The sequence below is a fragment of the Panthera uncia genome, chromosome D2 (genome assembly GCF_023721935.1).
Source record: "Panthera uncia isolate 11264 chromosome D2, Puncia_PCG_1.0, whole genome shotgun sequence".
NCBI classification, from domain to species: Eukaryota; Metazoa; Chordata; class Mammalia; order Carnivora; family Felidae; genus Panthera; species Panthera uncia.
Window position 1 is genome coordinate 48,321,357 of NC_064818.1, and position 22,598 is coordinate 48,343,954.

Genomic DNA, 22,598 nt, shown 5'->3' on the forward strand with positions numbered 1-22,598 from the left:
GGAGCCTGCTTAGGATTCTCTCTCTCCATCTCTCTTCGCCCCTCCCCTGATCATGCTTGCTCTCTCTCTCTCAAAATAAATAAATAAACTTCAAAGAAAAAGTACTTAATGAACATTACCATTAAATGCAATCAAAGCTACACAATTTCCATATGCTGCATACTGTCTAGATTTTTTATCATAAATTCTGACAACTTCTCCAAGGCAACTCATGTACTTATTTTGTCATAATCATTAAGAATGGAGGTTCTGGGGGCACCTGGGTGGCTCAGTCAATTAAGCATCTGACTCTTGATTTCAGCTCAGGTCATGATCTCATGGTTTGTGGTTTCGAGCCCTGTGTCGGGCTCTGTGCTGACAGTGCAGAGCCTGCTTAGGATTCTCTCTCTCCCTCTCTCTCTGCCCCACTCCCAACTCACTTGTGCGTGCTCTCTCTCTCTCTCTCTCTCTCAAAATAAATTTAAAAAAAACTAAAAAGAAAAAAGAACAAAGGTTATGGCACCATCAAGAGCAGAGTCCCCATCCTCAGACAAACTACTTAACTTCTAGGACCTCCATCTCATCCTATGTAAACTAGAGAAAATACCTACTTACCTCCAGGGCATACTGGGGGATTAGATGAGCTAAATTTCTAGAAAGGTGTTAGCACAGTGCCTCATTAGAGTCCAAGAAATAGTATTTACTATTATATATTTGTATGCCAGTATGTCTATCTGTATAGCTTAATTAGCAATGATCATTAAATGTTTTCTCTGTAATTTGCTTTTAGATTTGAGAATACATTTCAATGTGCATATTCCATTTTTATTATAACAATATCATCATCATCAATTCAAACACATCTATGGTATCCCTGATTAGACTCATCATTCCTTTAATAATCATAAGCCTTTCTTTCCTTCAACATAAGATATAAAATAATCTACCACACTGCTGTTAAGTCCTCCTCAGAAATTCAGACTGTCCCTACTGACTTACCAAATCTGCCACTTTAGCCAGATCAATCATCATATTAATGTCACACCCACATTCAATGATGGTAAGTCTGCGCTTTTTACCTATAAAAAACAAAAAGTTTCCTTCTAAAAAAATCTTGGAAAAATGTAGCTATTAACGCTAATTACTATTTTAAATTGGGTCCAGTAAAGTACCATACACATGTACAGAAAGTATGCCAGAAGTTCAATTTTATAAGAGAAAACTAATAAATTCCATCTTCGTTTTCTTGCTATCTATATTCTTTAATTATAAATAATACCAAAAGTCTATGTACAAGAATAAAGTGCTCAAATAGGGAAAATTCTGACTGGAATGGACAGACAAGAAAGCTTCATGCTGACCGTGATCCTGCTGTTCAGCAGCAGGCCAACATTTCGTTCTTTATCAAAGTTTCCCATGTTCTCGCTATAGCTAAAAACATCCTCAAACCCAACGTAACAGAATCTTCATGGAACAATCGTTATTTCTAAATTAAAAGAAATCAGTCTGCTACTCTTGATCTCAGAGTCAGGAGTTTGAGCCCCAAGCTGGAGTTAGAGATTACTTAAAAAAAAAAATTAGGGTGTCTGGGTAGCTCAATTATGAAGCATCTGATTTCAGCTCAGGTCATGACCTCACAGTTTGTGAGTTCAAGCCCTGCTGTAGGTGAGCACGAGCCCCACATCGGATGAGCACAAGCCCAGCTTCAGGTGAGCTTGAGCCTTGCTTCAGGTGAGCTCGAACCCCACTTCTAGTAAACACGAGCCCCACTCTGGGTGAGCCCTTCTCCTCTCTCTCACTATCCCTTGTGGGATTCTCTCCCCCTGCCTGTCTCTCTCTCTCTGCACCTCACTCACTTGTGCCCTCTTTCTCTCTCAAAAAGAAAAAAAATTAAAAAAAAAAAAAAAAAAAATGGGGCACCTGGCTGATTTAGCCAGAGCATGCAACTCTTGATCTCAGAGTCATGGGTTCAAGCCCCACAATGGGGGTAGAGTTTACTTAAAACAAAAACAAAAACAAAAACAAAACAAAACAAAAAAAAACAGTAAGAAAGAAAAAAAAAATCAGTTAAAATGATAGAAATCCTTTAAGATAAAGAAAAGTCTCAATCCAACTACATTACTGCTACAGTAAGAATTTCAGAAGCACCTAGCTGGCTCAGTAGGTGGAGTGTGCGACTCTTGATCTCAGGGTTGTGAGTTTGAGCCCCATGTTGGGTAAAGAGATTACTTAAAAATAAAATCTTTTTTTTTTTTTTTTTAAATAAAATCTTTAAAACACCAACACCACCACCAACAAAGAAATCTTAGATTCTTCCACTGACATTTTGGGAATGTGTTTCACTTTCCCTCAAACAGAAATGTCACCATCTCCCAGAGCAGGCAGATTCTCACAGAAAAAGAGAGGAAAACTCCCTCACTTCCGTAACAATGTGGCTTCATGAGGGCGAGTAGGTATGCCTGACATACTAGAGATACTCACTCCCTGTTAAAAGAAGGTGGTCACCAGGACCAACCCAGGGTGCCCAGGCCTGCCAAACCTTTCATAGATAGCAAATCCATGTAGCAGTGAGAATAGGGTATACATCTACATCGTTATTATTTTTGGGAATCTATCCTTTTCTGAAGCTACAGCCAACTCAGCACAAGAGAGGTAATATGAAGTGACAATATTACTTTAACATTTAGAAATGTTCAACAAAGCCAAGCCTGTCCCTCAGACAACATATGCCATATCAATCTGGGGTAGCATGCTCCTACCTGACACGATCGTAACAGGGCCTCTGATCTCTGTCAGTTTCTGCCTAGTGAAGTTCCGAATTAGGCACTGGATCAAAGTGCTCTTTCCAACTTTTGGAGGCCCCATCACCACTACCACTATTGGTGGGGGCTCTAATGGAGTTCGATCAACCACCGGAATGTGATGCTTTTTGGTCTTCAAATCCTGAGTCCTATTTGTAACAAGAAAAAAAAAAAAAAGTAAATCCACTTTCAAAATATGAAGGACATCATCCTTATAAATAAAGATTTTTAAAAAGACAGCAGAACAGACAACATGGATACAACTAATTGGTTAACTTCTAGGCCCAATCCAAATGACCCCTTCAGTAAATACACAACAAACTGACTTCGACAATACAAAGTACTGAAAACTACACACAACTTAAATCTAATTGTTTTACTAGATGACTGTAATAGTTTAAAAAAAAAAAAAAGGTAAACATGCAGGCAGAAGATCAAAATGAATAGCAGCAGAGGCTTTCAAGTTAAATTTGGCTCTCCTATAAGGAGAATTTAATTCAGCAATGTTTAAAGTACACTGCCTCGCATATAATAAGGACTCATTAAATAAAGCTACTCATTACTATGAGTTATATGAAACAAATTCAGAAAAAAACACAAGCACACCTATTACTACAGAACAAACAAATTCTATAAAGAAAAACTCAGAAGCTTTTCTCTTGGGCAAAAAAAAAGCCAATCAACAGGCTGACACTGGAGGCAAAGTGACTTCCACAGGGAAGACTACATGTTCCCATTTTAGTAAAAGGAATATCGCATGTATCTTCATGTCCTTCCAAGTTGTTACAGACTCAGGAATCCAAGCATCATCTGGGGAGGTGCCTTGGTGGCTCAGTCGGTTAAGTGTCCGACTCTTGGTTTCGGCTCAGGTCATGATCTCACAGCGTTGTGGGTTCGAGCCCCACATCAGGTTCTGCCCTGGCAGTGTGGGGCCAGCTTGGGATTCTCTCTCTCTCTCTCTCTCTCTCTCTCTCTCTCTCTCTGCCCCTCCCTCACTTGTGCTGTCTCTGTCTCTCTCAATATAAATAAATAAAACCTTAAAAATAAATAAAAATAAAAAGGATAAATGGAACAACAGCTAGATCCCAGCTAAACATACCTGTGAAAAGATCGAGCCATCCGCACAGCAGACTGTACTGCAAAGGCTTTGGGGTTTCTCTTCCGGGCATCTTCCTCATCTCCAATTTGGAGATCCTGCAGATGCCGTTTCTTCTTCTTCTCAGCTTTGGGCCCACTGTTTTTCTTTCTGTGTTTCTTCTGGTCCTTAGTCTCCATAGTGGCTTTTTACCAATTCACAAGTAACTCTAACCTACATTGATGAGGCAGGGATGGGGGAAGCATTTTACAATCCAGACAACACCCAAGGAAAAAGAGTAAATTTCATTTATTTCTTTAGGAAGAAATATGTGTTCACACAAGGATAGAAACTGCTTAATACTATCCCTAATTTCATTTCTCTGTTATGCTAGAATTAGATCTGTTAGTTACTTCTGCTTAAATTACTTTTTATTCATCTTAAGTGTCTATATCAGCACTGCCCATTTCTTCAATGATGCAAATACTCCATTATATCTATACTTTCACAGTGGCCACTAACCACATGTGGCTTTGAGAATTTAAAATGTATCCAGTAAAACTGAAACACTGAAATTGTATATAATTCTAGTTAATTCCATTCTAAATTTAAAATGCCATATGTGACTAGTAGTTACCATACTGGACAGCTCAGCACCTAATATCAATTGGACTAATGAAGTGGTTTCCAAGCTTAAAGTATTTTGAAGACATTTTTCTTTTTAAAACTTAAAGCATTTTAATGAACCTCCAACATGATAGCAGTGTTACTTTCTAGTACCTGTTGACACTGTAAAATTTTTAAATTATAATAATCACGTATATACATTTAAACAAAAACAGTAACATCTACATGTGTAAGATATGGCTGGTTGTGGAGGATGCCTGGAGACCACATGGATTTGCAGAAACTCTTACAAAGATTTCTGAGCATCCCGGAATTCATGGCCCATTAATGAGAACCACCGGATTTGGTGAGCTTTTTAAGGAAACCAGGCTGTATACAATCTGAGCGCTTGGTTAATTAAAACAAAACAAAAAGTCTCTTCACTCAGTTAAGGCACTGAATTAATTTCAGCTCAATAAATACTCGTATCTGCCTATGATGTACGAGGCATTTTGCCAGGGGGGGACTACAGCTGTTACCTGACTAGCAAAGGAAATCCAAACCACTATCTTCCATGCCACACATTAAGGGCGAAGTCAGAAGGCTGCACTTAGGCGATCAGAGATTTCCCACGGGCACGCACCAGCGCAAACAGAAAGTCCACGTATATACCAGCATAACGTCAAGAAACACTACCCAGGAGTGAGGGGAGCCGAGTTCAGGGAACGCTTTGAAACTAAACAGATATGTGATTTCGGGGCATTATTTTTCTTCTCTACCTTGTTTTGGTCCCGAACTTGTACTGACACTTTTCGCACTTTCAGGACGGGGTGGGGGGAGGCGGAGAGGGATGGGAAAAGCACAACTGGGAATCAACAGATGTAGCTCAGGTCTGAGCCACCTGCTAGGATTACCCCGCCAAGAAAAAAACTTCTCACTTCTCCCTGTCACCTCCCCACCCTGTGCCGACTCTCCGCACGAATTCATTCAGCCATTCCCAACGACCTCGCAGCAAGTCTCCCGCAGGTACGACGTGTGACTCTCCACCTGAGCGCCTGAGGCGCTCTTTGGGGGCAAAGACTGTCCTGAAGGACCTCGCCAAGTGCGACTAGCAAAGCTCTTAGAACCCCAGGTCCCGGGACCCCACCACCGCCGCCTCCCCTAACCCGCAGCCGTTACCGGGTTCACAACTGCTTCTTCTCAAGTCCGCATGGACAGCGCCGGAAACGGAAATGCGCCCTACGCGCGGACTAAACACGCCGGCAGGAAACAGAGAGGCAAAAGAAAGAGACCGACGCAAGGGCGAGTCTGGGAAAAGCCTGAAGGAAGGCTCCTGATTGGCTGAGGAGGGGCGCAGGAGACGACTGCGCGCTGCGATCCAACCTGAAGCCACGCCCGTGCCGCCGCGCTTCCTGTCTGGCGGGGACAGCCGCCGCACTGCAAATACTGGGATTTAGAGTCCCATGCATCCCGCTCGCCCGGGATCCCAGGAGGCTGTGCTGACAGTGCGGCCTGGAGTTCGTTCGTTGGTGCAGGATGAAAGACGAAGTAATATATTTAGTCCTGGTCAACCGGAGTCACGGCACCCGTCCCCTCTAAATGCCAATGGCATCGCGTCCCTCCGTGGCCTAATGGAATATCCTACGGTTGGGAGTCTCTCTGACATATTTGCCTGCCCTTCCTTAAAGATGACAAGAGCTGGAGGCGCCTGGGTGGCTCAGTCGGTTAAGCCTCCGACTTCAGCTCAGGTTATGATCTCACAGTCCGTAAGTTCAAGCCCTGCGTTGGGCTCTGTGCTGACAGCTTAGATCCTGGATCCTGCTTCAGATTCTGTGTCTCGTCTCTCTCTGCCTCTCCCCTCCTCATGCTCTGTCTCTCTGTGTCGCAAAAATAAATAAAAACATTTAAAAAAAATTTTTTAAAGATAACAAGGGCTGACCATTTCTCGGACTTTTTTTTTAATGTTTTATTTATTCTTGAGAGAGAGTACAAGCGGGGGAGGGGCAGAGCGAGAGAGGAACACCCAATCCTAGCAGGCTCCAGGCTCTGAGCTGTCAGCACAGAGCCGATGCTAGACTAGACCTCATAAGCCGTGAGATCACAACCTGAGCCGAAGTCCACGCCCAACCGATTGAGCCACCCAGGAGCCCCTCTAGGACTTCTTTAGTGCTGTAATTCCCGGGTTTTGCCAGCACCAACAGACTCAGGGAAGTGACAAACATCATCAGTTTTTACTGGACCATTCCCATCATCATAAAATATGCAGCTATTTCTCTCCTCTTCCAAAACAAACTCCTCTCGGTTCCATTTTCTGTAACAGACACCACACCTTTTCTCCGTGCCCCTTTGTAGCAAAATTTCACAAAAGAATTGTCAATATGTTCTCCAGTTTCTCTCCTCCTATTCTCTATTAGATTCTCTGCGCCCAGCACACCACCAACAATCTTGGCTGCTCCTTCTCAGTAGCCTTTGCTGAAGATTCTTCCACTCCTACCTGACATGCTTAAGTTAAAGACAACCCACAGGGCTCAGCCTTTGGTCTTCTTTTGTGTCTATACTTATTTCCTAGGTGATCTCATTCTGTGGTGTGATTTTACATGTCACCTGTATCAGTTGATGTATCTCGGCTACAAATTCATTCTTCATTGCCTACTTCACAAACATTTTTCCTTTGACGCTGGCATATATGTTAAGTTTTGTCAGTAGAGGGCAGTGGAGAGACCTTGTAGGAGCAAGCTTTCTGGTCCTGCTCTGCTCCTTGGTCAGGATTCTGTAGATGGGTCATTTCTCCAGGGCCAGCTCCTCCAGTATGTGGTGGCCAGCAGTGCTCCACTCTTTCTCCACGTTCCTCCACCTCTTGGCATTTTTGTCATGGAGTGACTCCCCTGAGACACTTACCTTTTCCGTAGCACCCAGAGAGGGATTTCCAAGTTCCAGTGGTGCAGCATCATAGGGACCACCCTGACACCCGTGGGCCATGGCCATACCCCTTCAATGAGGTCTAGCTCTCCACAGATGGAGGTTGGGGGTGAGGAGTGGGATTGTTCCTGGGCCCTCTATCTCTGTCCTAGGGTAGTAGCTACTCCTCAAATCTGCTATTCTTAATATTCTTTAGAGTTCTCTTCTTACTAGCCCATACCCCATTGCTCCAATCCCCTGTTGTAGCTAGTAAGTTTTAATGTAAACTTTCCCTGTTCAAATTACAGTGTAGTTTCTCTTTCCTAATTAGACCTTTAAAATACACCATCATTTGCCAACAACTCCCATATTTATATCAATGACTCAGACCTCTTTCTTGAACCCCAGCTGCCTCCCTCACATATCTATTTGGATGTATAATAGACATTTCAAATGTAACATGCCCAAAGAAAACCCATGATCTCTCTCAAACTGGCCGTCCAGTTTTTTATCTCAGTTGATGACTGTTCTAGCCATGAAGTTGATTAGGCCCAACACTTCAGACACATCCTTGTCTCCTCTCTTTTTCTAGCCTCCATATCCAACCTATCAGGAAATTCCTATTAACTCTACCTTCAAAATGCAACCGCAGGGCACCTGAGTGGCTCAGTCAGTTAAACGTCCAACTTTTGATTTTGGCTCAGGTCAGGATCTCTTGTTTCATGAGACTGAGCCCCAAGTAGGGCTCTGCACTGACTGTGTGGAGCCTGCTTGGGATTCTCTCTCCCCCCTCTCTCTCTGCCCCTTCTCTGCTGTCTTTCTAAGATAAATAAATAAATTTAATTTTTTTTTAAAAAAAAGACATGTACAAGAGTGTTCATAGCATTGTCCAAACTGGGAAAAAGCCAAAAGTCCATCAGCAAAAGCATGACTAAACTATAGTATATTGATACAATGGAATAATATGTAACAATGAAAATAAACTACCATGAGCAACAATATAGATGATATTTAGCAAAAGAAGCCAGACACAAAGGAGAACATATATGTTCCTATTTATATAGTCTGAAACTAGGCAGAATTGACATATGGCAATGGAAGTCAGGATAATTGTTCCTTTTGTAGAGGAGGGGAATATATGAGTGGGAGGGGTCTTGCAGACAGCTCTGGAGTGCCTAGTAGTGAGTGTTCTGTTTCTTCATCTGGTGCTAGTTTCTGGGTTGTTGACTTTGTAATTATTGAGCCATACACTTGGGCTTTGTGTATTTTCAGAATGTATATTCTATTCATGTTTACAAGTCATGTATTTTTTTAGTCAATAAATTGCCATTTTAGGTTCTTTGCCCATTTTTCTTTCCCTTTAATACTTAATTATGGATTAAGATTCCCCATTTATATTTAGGAACCTTCCAGAGATTGCTGAGGGGCTCTTACAGAAAGCGGTTCTTAGCCTACTGGGGGCAATAGATCCCTTGGAGAATTTTATGCATGTCCAGAAAAATTCACTTTTTCACCCTCATATACAGTTGTTAAAATTTCACACATTTCTGGACCCATGAAAGCCTACCATAGCCCAGATTAAAGTTTTCCAAAGTCTACTTCTAAAATTCTCAGGAGTTCTCCTACAGGAAGAGGAGCAGGTATCCAGCGCTGGGCAGGCCTTCTGGGCAGTGGGCCAGGCATGAGGCAGGGCATCCCTAGCGCACAGAGGCAGACCTGGGAGAATGGACAACAGTAAGTGAGGTCCTTATTCATGTCAGCTTATTGAGGTCAGGCTGTTCACCTTCACGGAAACAGCTAAGGTTGAGCATGGCTTCACTGGATGATTTCTGGGCCAGTTCTTGTCAGTGGGATGACTGTGTTCAAAGTTTACCATGAGCACGCCACGGTCAGGCAGGGGCACCCAGACAAAGTGCGTCAGGTTATGTGGCCACCAGCTCAGTCTCTATGGCAGCATAAAGATGCTGTGCACGAAGGACAAAACCATCTCTACTTTGTGGGTCTTCCATTTGCAAGAAAAGGACTTGTATCCCTGGTAAGGAGAAGTGCTCAGGGTGATAGAAGTCAGTACAGGACAAGCACTACTCCTTGGGGCTCCTTACTTGTAAACTCAAGGCAAGCTTCATGAGAGCAATTTCAAAAACAGGCTGGAGGACTTGGGGAGGTGGAATTGGAAGAGCTGATGGCCACAGTGAGTAAGAGGATGCTCTAGGGCCATGGTCTTCAAATATAGCACACATCAGAATCTCCTGTGGGGCTCATTAAAACATAGATTGACAGGGGTGCCTGGGTGGCTCAGTCGGTTGAGCATCTGACTTCAGCTCAGGTCATGATCTCACGGTTTGTGGGTTCAAGCCCCGCCTCAGGCTCTGTGCTGACAGCTCGGAGCCTGGAGCCTGCTGCGGATTCTGTGTCTCCCTCTCTCTCTGCCCCTAACCCACCGCATTCTGTCTCTGTCTCTCTCAAAAATAAATAAACGTTAAAAAACTTTAAAAAACACAAACAAACATAGATTGACAGTCCCATTGGAGTTCTGATTCAGAAGTGCTTGGGTAGGGCCTGAGGATTTGCATTTTAAGAAGTTCCCAGGTGAAGCTGACGCTGCTGGTCCTGGGACCAGCATTGAGAGCCACCAGTCTACAGGATTTTGGGTTTCCAGGAGTCCCTGCCTTTGTGGATGTGTTGCCTATCCTGTTGATCTTGGAGACTCAGGTCCTGCCCATAATTGTGGCTTACCAAATCCTTCTTTATGGTACAAAGGATGACCAGGAGCCAGTAAGAACCATTTCCTGGATGCAGCAGAAGCCAGCCAAATGCTCCTAGCCGCACAATTCATCTTTCAGTGGCCTCGGTCTTCTCTCCTCTCCTCTCAGTTGCACCTGCTGGGGAATGAGGTGTGGATCTGGCCTCCCTAATAAGCCCTGTCATTCACTGTGGGAGGCAGGTCACGCAGCTGCACTGGCCTCAGGTCCTAAGTTGTTAGGTAGGTGAGGGCAGGCAGGTGCTCACAAGAGCTGTGCACACTCATACACAGTCAGGGTCAGACACCTGGACATGCACCATGACTCAGGCCACAGGGGGCAGGTCCAGCAGCTCTAGGGGTCCAATTCACCTCTGCGGTCCTTAGTTAAGCAGCATATCCAGTTTGTAGAGAGAAGAGCAAGACTAAGAGAGTCTGAACACCGCTTTGTTCTTCAGTACTATAACCCCGAGCTCTCTTGCTTAACCCAGAGCCCTTGCTTTCTCCAGCGAGCTGCCCACCAGGGCACACCGTGAGAAGTGCTAGGATAGGAGGACTCAGGGCAAAGTCACCTGCCAGAGTGTGTGCGAGGTGGCATCAGGCCTGCTGCCTCTGGGAGCCTGGATGAATCTAAAGGAAAGAGAGAGGTGGGCCATGACCAGTCAGGTGGAGCTGTGCATCTTGGCCATGGCCCCACCAGGCCCCTGCTCCCCCTTTTCATCCTAATAATATCCATGAATGCCCACTGGGTACCAGGCTCTGATGATCTAGAAGCCATAGGGACAGCCCTGCCTTTAGGGACCCCACAGCCTTGTTGAAAAGAGCAGACACATTATGGATACCTACAAAAATGAAGTGGAAATAAATCAAGAGAGAAAACCACCACTTATTTGGGGAGCACCCAGGAGGGACATCCAGGTGTGCCCTTCCAGCTGCTTCGTTCCTCCGAGAAGCAGCCTAGGGCCCCTCGGCCTCTGATCAGGTGCATGTAGGTCTGAAGCAGAGCACATTTTATGCGGTGAAGGCCTGCCAGCTTGCTCTTCAACACTAGATTTCACCACCTGAGGAGAGCTCAGGCATCATACATAGTCCTTGGAGACATGAGCTCAGAAGATTGGATTCCCAAATATATTTTATGTATGTATATATAACTGATATATTAAAAAATCAATGATATATTAATATATATGTTCTATTATTACTTCCTATTACATTTCACATATTACCAGACCAATTTTGTATGTTCTACTTTTTTATGCTTTCCTTTTGCCTGACTGACCTTGACTCTTGATATTTTATTTTGTAAATTACAGTGACTGTTTTTAGACTCATAGTACGGAAGGGGGTAGTCATCAGAATCATCTGAGGAGCTTTTTTTTTTTTTCTTTTGACAATCCATGTGTCTCTTTGTCTCTTTTATCTGAAATTCTCATTAAAATAGTCTAGGGTACAGCTCAGTCTTGGTTATTTAAATTATATATCCCCCAGGTCATTGAGATATGCACATCTAATTTAGAAGAAAAACAATCACATTCTGTAATAGAGCATCTTTAAATATTTCCTAAACATCTTTATCATCAATTTCTCTCACCCACGCAATAAGAATAGTAACCTTTGACCAATTTTTATGAAAAGCTAATTCTTTGTTCTCTTGTATTTTACAGTACTATCCTTCAATTTCCTGTTCTCTCTTGATTTACATTGGGCTGTTACATTCCATATTTTAGTTCTTCTATCGTTTCCTTTAAAATATTTCTTTTGTAGTTTGGCATTGTGAAGCCTTCCAAACTAGCACACTTTACTTAGACTTATTAGCACACACTTTCTCCCATTAATGGTTTTATTGGTTTGCTGACCTAATGCTAGCCCCATCCCATGTTTATGTCATTGGCTTTTCAAACATAATGTTTCTCATTCAACAATTATTCTGTTTGTTTATGTGTCATTTCTTTTGAGTCATTGGATGTCTGAGAAAATCTTGGTTTCTCCTATGAGGGACAATCTATTGAATTAAAAAAAATTGATGTTTGGTTTATTTGTTCTTCTTCAGGAAAACATTTGGGCTATACCGTAAGTATTGCTACTAAAATGTTTGCTTTGCAAACAAATACAAGTGATCTATTTAAAGAAAAAATTGTGAAAATAATGGAAAACTGGAACTATAAACTCACCTACCTAACAACTTAGGACCTGAGGCCAGTGCAGCTGCGTGACCTGCCTCCCACAGTGAATGACAGGGCTTATTAGGGAGGCCAGATCCACACCTCATTCCCCAGCAGGTGCAACTGAGAGGAGAGGAGAGATTTGTTTAGGTATGAAATTCTATGTCAAATTTTCCCACACCATTATTATCTTGTTTTTCTTAAAGCTTATTTTATTTATTTTGAGAGAGAGAGAAAGAGAATCTCAAGCAGGCCCCACACTGTCAGCACAGAACCCAATGTGGGGCTCGATCTCATGGACCGTGAGATGATGACGTGAGCTGAAATCAAGTGTCAGATACTTAATCAACTGAGCCACCCAGGTGCCCCTCACACTTTTATAGTTCTTAATGAGATGGTTACACTGGCTCCCAAATTCTCTGCAGTTCATGTAGGGACATTTGTCCAGCTTTGGGACTGTGTACTTCTTTTGTCCACTTTTCATGTCTGGGAGTTCCCCCCACTACATGTTGTGCTTTCCTGAGATGAAGTCGGAGCCAGCATTCCAAGATGTCCTTGCAGCTGGTGTGGCTAGACTGTGGGCTGAGTCTGCAGCCCTAATGCTGGGGTGTCCTCACCTGAGACTAATGTTGGTGGTGGGGGAGAGCCACAGACTGCAAAGAATCTTCTGTCAGTCGTGGCAACACAAGTGTTGGCCAGACCTGAATCTCTACCTCTCCTAATGACCAATATTTACAATTAATTTCAAAAACTGTATAAATATGGAAACAGTGACAACCTTAGTAAAATACGGGAAACAAGACTTTTTCTCTGTAGCTAAGAAAAAATGCACAAAACCAATTTAGTAGATTCCTATTTAGACCATATAGAATTATAAATGCACACCTGGTACCCAGCTTCTTCTTAGCCCTAAATACATGAGTCAAATACAAACTAATCATCTAGAAAACTTGGAGAACATCTCTTGCCCTTCTCTTACCTTGGGGTGTTAAAGGGAGAAGTTAGGGTTAGGTGTTGAATGACTCAGGAGTGACAGTCTGGCTCCTTCAGGTGAGTGTGATTTTTTTCTCTTATCCATTTAGTTCACAACTACATTCTCCTGCTATGGTTTAAAAGCTAAAACATAAGGTAATGTGGGTAGGGATAGTGTTATTTTCATCTCTCTATCCCTAACTGTTCTTAGAACACTCATTATATATGAATATCTATGAACAAAATCTCCACCTTCAGAAAAATATTTTCACATAATTATTGATCACAGGCTCATGTAGCTAAGGTGTGATAACCTTTCTAGTGCCAATCCTCTCCAGAGCTGAAATGCTAGAACCCCAGGACCCCAGCACAAAACTTTATTTTCCCCCTTAAAATGACCACATAATATTGTGCTTAAAAAAATTTATACTTGCCAATTAGAAAATAGAATATAAGTAAAGACATCAAAGAGGAGATTTCCATGGGCATGAAATTACATGGCATCTGCAATGGAAGTTAGGCCCCCAACTTGCATCTACCCTGTGTTACTTGCTTCCCAATACACATTCTCTTTTTCACCAGACACCACTATTTTTTTTAAATTTTTTAATGTTTATTTATTCTTAAGAGAGCGAGCATGAGCAGGGGAGGGGCAGAGAGAGACACACACACAGAATCTGAAGCAGGCTCCAGGCTCTGAGCCATCAGCACAGAGCCTGATGCAGGGCTCAAACTCAAAAGCTGTGAAATCATGACCTGAGCCGAAGTCAGAAGGTTAAATGACTGAACCACCCAGGTGCTTCAGACACCACTATTTAGATTTTTCTCCTCAATGCTCCTCTGTTTAGTCAAGGGGGTTTCATAAGGCCTGAGCATATGCTGGAGAGAAATATATGTGGATATAATAGATGATGAGAGGATTTTCAAAAATCCAGGGAGAGAGAGTCAAAGGATGGTGACATGTTAATACCCAACCCCTAGGCTGGAAACTTTTCCACCATCCTAAGATCATGCCTCCCTCAAAGAAAGACCCTCCTAGGAGACAGTATTAGTCAGGGTTCTCCAGAGAAACAGAACCAAGAGTACATACATACAGAGATAGAGGTAATAGGATTTATTTTAAGGAATCTGTTCATGTGATTTTGGAGGCTTGGCAAGTCCAAAATCTGATGAAGGAGGCTGGCAGACTGGAGACTAAGGCAAGAGTTGCAGTTTGAGTCTGAGGACTATCTGCTTGAAAACCAAGAGGAGCCAATATTGCAGATGAACTCTGAAGGCAGTCTTCTGGAGAATTCCTTTTAAACCCAGGCCTTCAATTGATTGGATGAGGCCCAACCAGGAGAGCAATCTCCACCAATTTAAATGCAAATCTCACCCAGAACACTCTCAGAGAAACGTCCACAATATTTGACCAAATATCTCAATTCTGTGGCCCAGCCAAATTGACACATAAAATTAATCATCACCCTGCTTCTCTAGGGCATGGAAACAAGTACCATCACCCTGGGGCTTCTGCCAGGCTTCCCTTCTGGAAGATACCTACCTCCCTTAATTCCACTACATAGCTATCTCCCCATACTCACGTGGCTTGGTCTAGGGGACATCAAAGGGGCTTCAGATATAATATGAAAAAAAAGTCCGTGCATTTGTTCTATCAATGAGTACATCTGTTTTCATTCAATAAGTTGTCAATATTTTATAAGTAATCCAGAATCTTTTGGATACCTTAATGATGAGATCTTTTGGATACCTTAATGATGAGATCTAAATTATATTTAGATCTACACTTGATGGAGACAATTATATTGCAGACCCCCAGTAGTCATGTGGGTCTAAATAATGGTGCCTAATCTACTGGTGTTGGTCTTTCCTGAAGCAGCCTTGAGACTATTAAATTTACTGTTCTGCTTATCTATTGCCATTTAACAAACAACCCCAAAACTTGGAACAACCACAAAATTTATTTTGATAGCTTTGTGCAACCCAAGATCACAAACACTTCCTCCTTTGTTTTCTTCTATAAATTTTATACTTTTAGGTTTAACACTTAGGTCTGTATCCATTTTTATCTAACTTTTATATTGTAAAAGGTAAAGATCTAAGGGTTTTTTGCATAAGAATATCTAAATGTTCCAACACCATTTGTGGAAAATACTACCCTTTCTCCATTGAATTGCCTTTGCATTTTGCTCATACAGTTCTCCATATATACTCTGGTCTATTTCTGCACTCTGTTTTCTGTCCAAGTAATATATTTGTCAACATTTATGCCACTACCACCCTGTCTTGATTGATGTAGCTTTACAAAACTCAAAACCAGGAAATCTTTTCTTTTTATTTATTTTTTAATGTTTATTTATTTTTTTAAAGAGAAAAAGAGTGAGCAGGGGAGGGGCAGAGAGAGAGGGAGACACAGAATCTGAAGCAGGCTCCAGGCTGAGCTGTTAACACAGAGCCTGATGCAGGGTTCAAACTCACAAACCTGAGATCATGACCTGAGCAGAAGTCGGATGTATAAACCAACTGAGCTAGCCAGGCATCCCTCGAAACAAGGAAATCTTAATCCTCTTTGTTCTTGTTTTTCAAAGTTGTTTTCATTATTCTAGGCCCTTTATATTTCCATATGAATTTTAGAATCAGCTTCTCAATTTCTATCTTTTCACAAAAGCCTGCTGAAGCAGATGGACAAGGGCCTATAATGGCAGCTGCCAGCAGCTCCTTGCTCTGATTCACAGCAGGTATAGCAATGACCTCCCTCCCTACTCCTCTCCCAACTGGCCTCTACCCTGGCCAGCACAGGGCCACCCCTCCCCTAGCTGTAGGCAACTCACCCTGGGCCCTCGTAGCAGGAGGGACCTGGGACCTAGGAGAAACATGAGCCTTTCTCAGAGGGAGTGGGTAAAGGAAAGGGCCCTGTGATAGGCCCTAAGCTGTCCCAGACACAACAGTACTCCATCTGGGGATGGTGCCCTATATCCAGCTCTAGTGGGTTTGTCTGAAGATAGAATGGAAACACTCAGAGGTGGAAATGGGCCACGCTGCAAACCCAGATAGCATTTTTGCAAGGAGAAAGAAAAGATCAAGAAAACTTGAAGTACTTAGAATAAAGGTGTTAGCATGTGCACTAAAACAAGAAAGGGTAAAATATCACAAACTAAAGTATGCCACAAAACTGAGCCATGATGGTTTGAAAATGCTATCTTTTGAATCAGAACAAACCAAAGATACAGAGGCTCCCGTAGAACCTCAGAAGATCCAGTTAGAGTGGAAGCAAGGCAGCCAGCTGTTACGATAACATCTTCAGGAAGCAGGTTACACAGATACATTCTATGTACAGTGTCAGCAGGTAAGGTCATTACTTGGACAAATTCAGAACCAAATGGAGGGATGGACTCACCTGAATGGAGGTGAGTCTTCTAAGCAAAAGGGACAAACCCAACGGTCTTTTGGTGGTGTTCCTGAGACACTGTTTCTTAGAAAATGCTGATGAGAGTGATGAAGACGATAATGGCATGACTGAAGGCATCCCAGAAAGAAAAGACAAATGTCAGATAAATAAACACAAAATAGGTAATGAAGGTTTTGCTACTGACCTAATGATCCTGATACTGAGGAAGAACTGAAAGAATCTGATTTTTTAGGGACTGCTGAAGACAGTGATGGAGCTGAAGAAACTTGAGGTGCAGGGGAGGGCACAGAACTGGCTGAACCAATCACGTTTCTACCTGGACGCGGCTAGTCATTTTTTAATGGGTTCTGATGCTAAGCGTATTGGACTTTGGAGACCTTGCAGACTTGCCAGTAATAAATCATGCAGACTATGGTTATGGCTTGTCTGGCTGTCAATAAAGATGCCTTTCAAAAGACATGGAACCCCAAGTATACACTATGGAAGCATTTTGATGGAGTACAGGCATTTGCTTTTCATCCTGTGGAACTTGTGCTGGTCACTGCCTCTGAGGACCTCTCTGAAACTTTGGAACTTAAACACACACACACACACACACACACACACACACACACACACACACAAAACGGCTCCAGCCCCAAAGAGTGCTTCTGTAGATGTAGAGCCTAGCTACACATTTAGGGTCCACACTGGCCATGTTCTGTCATTAGCTATTAGTTCTAATGGAGAACAGTGGTATAGTGGTAGTAATGATGCAACCATCTGGGGGTAGAATATGCCTAGCCCGAATGTGGATCCATGATACATATAAACCAAATGTTTTAGCTGGCACTTTAATTGCTTATACAGATGCTGTTTGGGGTCTTGCTTATACTGGAATAAAAAAAAAAAAAAGTCAGTTACTGTCTTTCTTGTTCAGCAGGTGGCACTGTTAAGTTGTGGAATCTGGAAGAAAAATTGCCAGGTATTTGCACTTACAATAGAGACAAGGCGGGTGTAATACTGAATATCGGTTCACTCTCCAGCTGGGATCCAGTTCATGTGGTGACCTCTTTCAACACTGGCAGAACAGTTAATTTATGATTTAGAAATATCAGTCATTGGTGATGTTTCATCACAGATAGATTCTGGTTTACAATTCAATAAACACATTAACAGAGTAGTAAATCATCCCATACTTCCTGTTACAAAAACTGCTAATGAAGATAGACACATCCATCAAAATTTTCACAATATAAAATGGGTAAAATGATCCATTCTATGGTAGTTCCTTTGGATGCTGTTACAAGTCTAGCAGTAGATCCTGATGGAATCTATTGAATGTCTAGAGCCGTGGTTGTTTCATTAGATTGTGGAATTTAGACAGCACATAGGAAGATACTTGGTAAATCAACATGTTATACTGCTTGCCATCCATCAAAAGCATGCATTGCCAGGGCAGAGGCTGATACCCTTGCCAAAGTATTTGTATGAATCAACAAAAACTTGCATCACAACAACAGATGTGCTTAGACAGAAAGAGGATTTTTTTGTTGTTGTCAACTACTGGATTTTCTGTATAGATGATCATGTTTCTGTGAAGATAGTATTACTTATACAATGTGGATGCGTTCTGTTTCTTCTCTGCATTATTGTACTAACTAAAATCCCTGGTACAATGTTCAATGGAAGTGATGAGAACAAATATCCTTTTGTTGTACTGATCTTTGGAGAAGAGCAGTCACTCGCTCACATTTAACATGGTGGTAACTGTACATTTTCATAGGTTTCTATTGTTTCTTTTTCCCCCCTCTTGCTCCTTACCTTTGTGCCTTGGTGATCTTCTGTGGTGGTATGCTCTGATTCCTTTATCTTTTCTACTCGAGGTAGAATCTACTCTAGGTTTTTGCTTTGTGCTTATCATAAAACATCTTATAGATATAGTAGTCCATTTACACTGGTAGCAGCCTATCTTCAATTCCATACAAAAATTCTACCCTTTTATTCTCTTTTGTTTTTATATCAAAATTTCCCTTTTATGTTGTATATTCGTTAACAAGTTACAGTAGCTATAGTTAATTTTAATATGCTTTTCCTTTAATCTTTATACTATAGTTAAGCGATTAACACATATTACAGAATTAGAGTTTTCTAAATCTCCCTATATATTTACCTTTATCAGTATGTTATATATTTTCATGTTTTCATGTTAATTAGTGTCTTTTCACTTTAGTTTGAAGATCTCCTTTCCCCATTTCTTGTAAGGCAGGTCTAGTGGTGATGAACTCCCTCAGCTTTTGTTTATATGGGAAATTCTTTGCTTCTGCTTCATTTTTGAAGGATATCTTTGCCCAATAGAATGTTTTTAACTGGTAATTTTGTTCTTTCAGCACTTGGAATATATCTGCTGAAAATCTAATCTTTTTTTCTCTAGCTGCTTTTAGGGTCTCTCTCTTTGAATTCTGACAGTTTAATTATAACGTGTCTTGGAGAAGATTGTTTGGAATTGAAATAATGGGCTAATGTATTAGCTTTATGAACTTGGATATCCAAGTCTCTCTGAAGATTTGGGAAGTTCTCAGTCATTATTCTCTTTAAATAAGCTTTATGCTCCCTTTCCCTCTTTTCTTCTTCTGAAACCCCAGTTCTGTTATTGGTTCTTTTGATGGTTTCCCAAGGATCGCATAGGCTTTCTCGGCTCTTTTTCATTCTTTTTCTTTGTTCTCTGACTGGGTTATTTCAAAGTGCCTGTCCTCTGGCTTCTGCCTGACCTGCTCTGCTGTTGATGTTCTCTATTGTATTTTTTATTTCATTCATTGAATTCTGCAGTTCTGGAACTGGTTTGGTCCTTTTTATTTTTTGTTAAACTTCTCAATTTGTTCATGTGAGAAATTGAATTTTGTTGAATTGTCTTTCTGTGTTTTCTTCTAGTTCATTGAGTTTCTTCAAAACAGCTCTTTTGAATTCTGTCTCTGGTAGACTGCAGATCTCCATGTCTTTGGGTTTGGTATTGGAGAATTATTATGATTGTTTGGTGATGTCATGTTTCCTTGATTCTTCATATTCCTTGGAGGGTTTTTGTTTTTGTTTTTTTGCATTGCTGTGTTTGCATTTGAAGTAGCAGTCATCTCCTCTGATCTTTACTAGCTGCCTTTAGATGAGAGATACTTTTTGTAGGTCCTGTTTATGTTCTGGAACTTTCCCTAATCTTGTATGAACATATCTGTTCCACACATCTTTCTCCCTCTTGTGGTAGAATTCTGAAGCATGTAGATTTCCTCTTCATCTTATAACTCACCAAGTCAGCTGATGGTAACCTCTTTAGTTTTCCCAAAGATGGCCAAAGAACTTAAATTTGTGGTTTCTCCCTTACCTGCAGACATTGGTTTGTTTTCTGCATATACTCCATCCCCTGATCTTGCTCTTGCTACTGCCCTTGGAAGTCCACATAGGAGCTGGCTGCAAGTGGGGAAAGGTGTGGGTTTGGCACCTGGGGCATTAGTGGTGCCCACACACCAGTAGAGGGGATCTCAGGTGGCACTTTCCCAGCGATTCATGAGTGGGCTTCCTGCTGAAGTCTAGAATGCAGTCAGTAGGAATTGCATCCCTTTAATGCCTTTTAATATTCTTAGCTGCATCTTTACAGATCTCCTCCCCCCCCCCCCATCCCCCCCCCCCGTCTTGGAACTCCAGCTTTAATACTCTGGGTGATGTTGGAGAGATGGGTTTCTTTAGCAGCATCCCACACAGCTGGGGAAGTTGGGCATTCACTCTCTCCTCTCCCTTTTCTCCCATGGAAGGGATCCCCAACCTTTTTCTCTAAGCAGTGCTGCCTTGAGGAAAGAGATGAGGTAGGAAAGCTCCTCTTACTAATATGTCCAAAGTCACTTGTTGTTTTGTTTTGGTTTTGGTGCGAGGGAGTACTGGGATTTCTCCTCCTGAGACCTGGACTTCTACAAAGGATGTCGCATCAGTGGGTGTCTGCCCAATTCAGTGCATTCCAGGTGTTCCTGGACTGCAGCCAACAGGCATTTAATACCATTTCACAGGCTCCTCTCAGTTCCACAGCCCATATGGGGATCTGTCTGCTTATTATGTGAAGCACAGGTGGGTAAGGTACCTCCTGGGTCCCTTGGAGGATTGTACTGGATCTCACAGTTCCCACAAAGTTACTTTTGGTCATGGATAGATGCTGAAACTTAGGTGTTGAAAGAGGGGTGAAAACAAGGGATGTCTTAGGCTGTCATGATAACATTCAGTCCCCTGTATTTTTTCTTTTAATTGTGAAAACATTTTGCAACTTCAGGAAAGTTCAGTACAAAAATTCATGCATATATTTTACTCAGAGACCAAATTCAAGTTTCACCAACTGTTCTAATAATGCTCTTTTAAGAAGGATCCTTCAAGTGCCATGCAGTTTACTCAGGTGTCCAATCTTTCTAGTCTCCATCAATCTGAGATAGTTCCTCAATTTCCTGGACTTTGATTACCTTGGCGCTTTTGAGGATTATAAGGCAGTCACTTTGTAGAATATACTTCAATTTTGCTTGGCCTAGTATTTTCTCATGAGTAGACCCAGGCTATCCCTTGGCTGAACTGCCACTGAAATACTGTTTTCTCACTGTCTCCACTCAGGTATACATGATGTTGATCACAAGGGGCCCATGATGTAGATTAAACCATTTCTGATAGGGTTAACTTTGATCACTTGATTAAGATGCTGTCTGCCATGTTTTCCTGAGTTATCTTTTTCATCTTTTATAATTAATAAATGTTTTGTAGGGAGATACTTTGAGACCATATGATTCCTCATCCATTTTCATCCACTAGTTTTAGTATCTACTGATATTTGCCTGAAGTAATCATTCCTGTGATGATAACGAAAAGTTAATTTCTCAGTTCCATTATCTCCTTCTACATTTACTGATATTATTCTGTAAGTAAAAACATGTTCTTCTCCCCATTAATTCATTTATTAGTATAGACTCGTGGACCCCTATTTTGCTCAGTGTTGTACGATCACATTATTTCAATTCTTATATTGGCCCAGATTCTGTCAGTGGAAGTCCCTTTAAGTGTTCTTAAGCCATGTCCTTTTGACACAGTTCCATTATTCTTTAGCACTTGCTCCCTCTTACACAAAAAAAAATGTTCCAGGCTCATCTTGTAATTTCCCTGACCCAGTCCTGGAATCAGCTATTTCTCCAAGAACCCTGGTTCCTTTTAGTGAAGAATGGTATTCAGAAACCAGAATGTAGGAACTAGCTAGGTCTATTACACTGTTGCTGCTACTGTGCCATTTCAGTGGCCAGAGCTAAGAAATGTATGTGATTGCATACACCCACGTATGCACTTCTGTTTATTTATTATATTAATATTGGAAACCATAAATTCATGTTGGTAGAAATGCAACACCACAGTGTTTATTCCAATCTCCCTTATCTGTAAACGAAACTCTTATTCTGTTCAAAGGAGCCTCACGCAACAGAAATCCTGCCTAATACATATTCCCAAAAGTAAATCCTATTTCATAAATCACTTTTTAACGCTTACAAGTAAAATGTAATCATTAGTATTAGCCTTTGAGATTTGTAATTTTTATTAGATTCATTTTCTCTTTCAATTTTCCCCATATTTGTAACCTAATGGGGCTCTCTATGATAGTTTACTCAGAAATTCCCTCTGAAACTTACATTTTTAAAATACACTTTCCAAGTCTTCTTTTTTGCCTTCTCAAAGGCATTTTTGAACAGATACTGAGTTTTTCACATACAGAATTTGGTATTTCTGTCAAATATCCTTAAATGTTGTACTACTCCTACTGATTTTGAAAAATCGCACCCCATCATGATTCCTTATAAGTGACTGATTTTCTTTGTTTGGAAGCTTAGAAGACTCTGGTCTTGAAGTTAAAAATTTTTATTATGATCTATTCATTGTAATCTTCTTAATTAATCCTAACCAGTACACAGTGCCT

General features: G+C 41.5%; 1 protein-coding gene and 1 pseudogene across 7 annotated transcripts in view; one reads left to right on the forward strand and one right to left on the reverse strand.

The window, feature by feature from the left end:
* The window catches only part of BMS1 (BMS1 ribosome biogenesis factor), a 72,068-nt gene that overhangs the window by 40,993 nt on the left and 8,477 nt on the right, over positions 1–22,598 (reverse strand). For 2 of the 7 annotated variants that reach the window (XM_049646316.1, XM_049646318.1), the window contains 4 exons: positions 16,631–16,749; positions 3,880–4,089; positions 2,739–2,929; positions 979–1,058 (listed from right to left, as the gene is read on the reverse strand). In XM_049646316.1, the coding sequence (XP_049502273.1) occupies positions 979–1,058; positions 2,739–2,929; positions 3,880–4,055 (447 nt within the window). In that variant the 5' untranslated portion in view covers positions 4,056–4,089; positions 16,631–16,749. Of the gene's footprint in view, positions 1–978; positions 1,059–2,738; positions 2,930–3,879; positions 4,090–5,240; positions 5,612–5,640; positions 5,755–16,630; positions 16,750–17,620; positions 17,702–22,598 lie in introns of those variants that run through there. The other 5 variants (XM_049646315.1, XM_049646320.1, XM_049646314.1 and 2 more) reach the window with 5 other exon arrangements.
* Positions 9,212–18,115, forward strand: LOC125933139 (striatin-3-like; annotated as a pseudogene).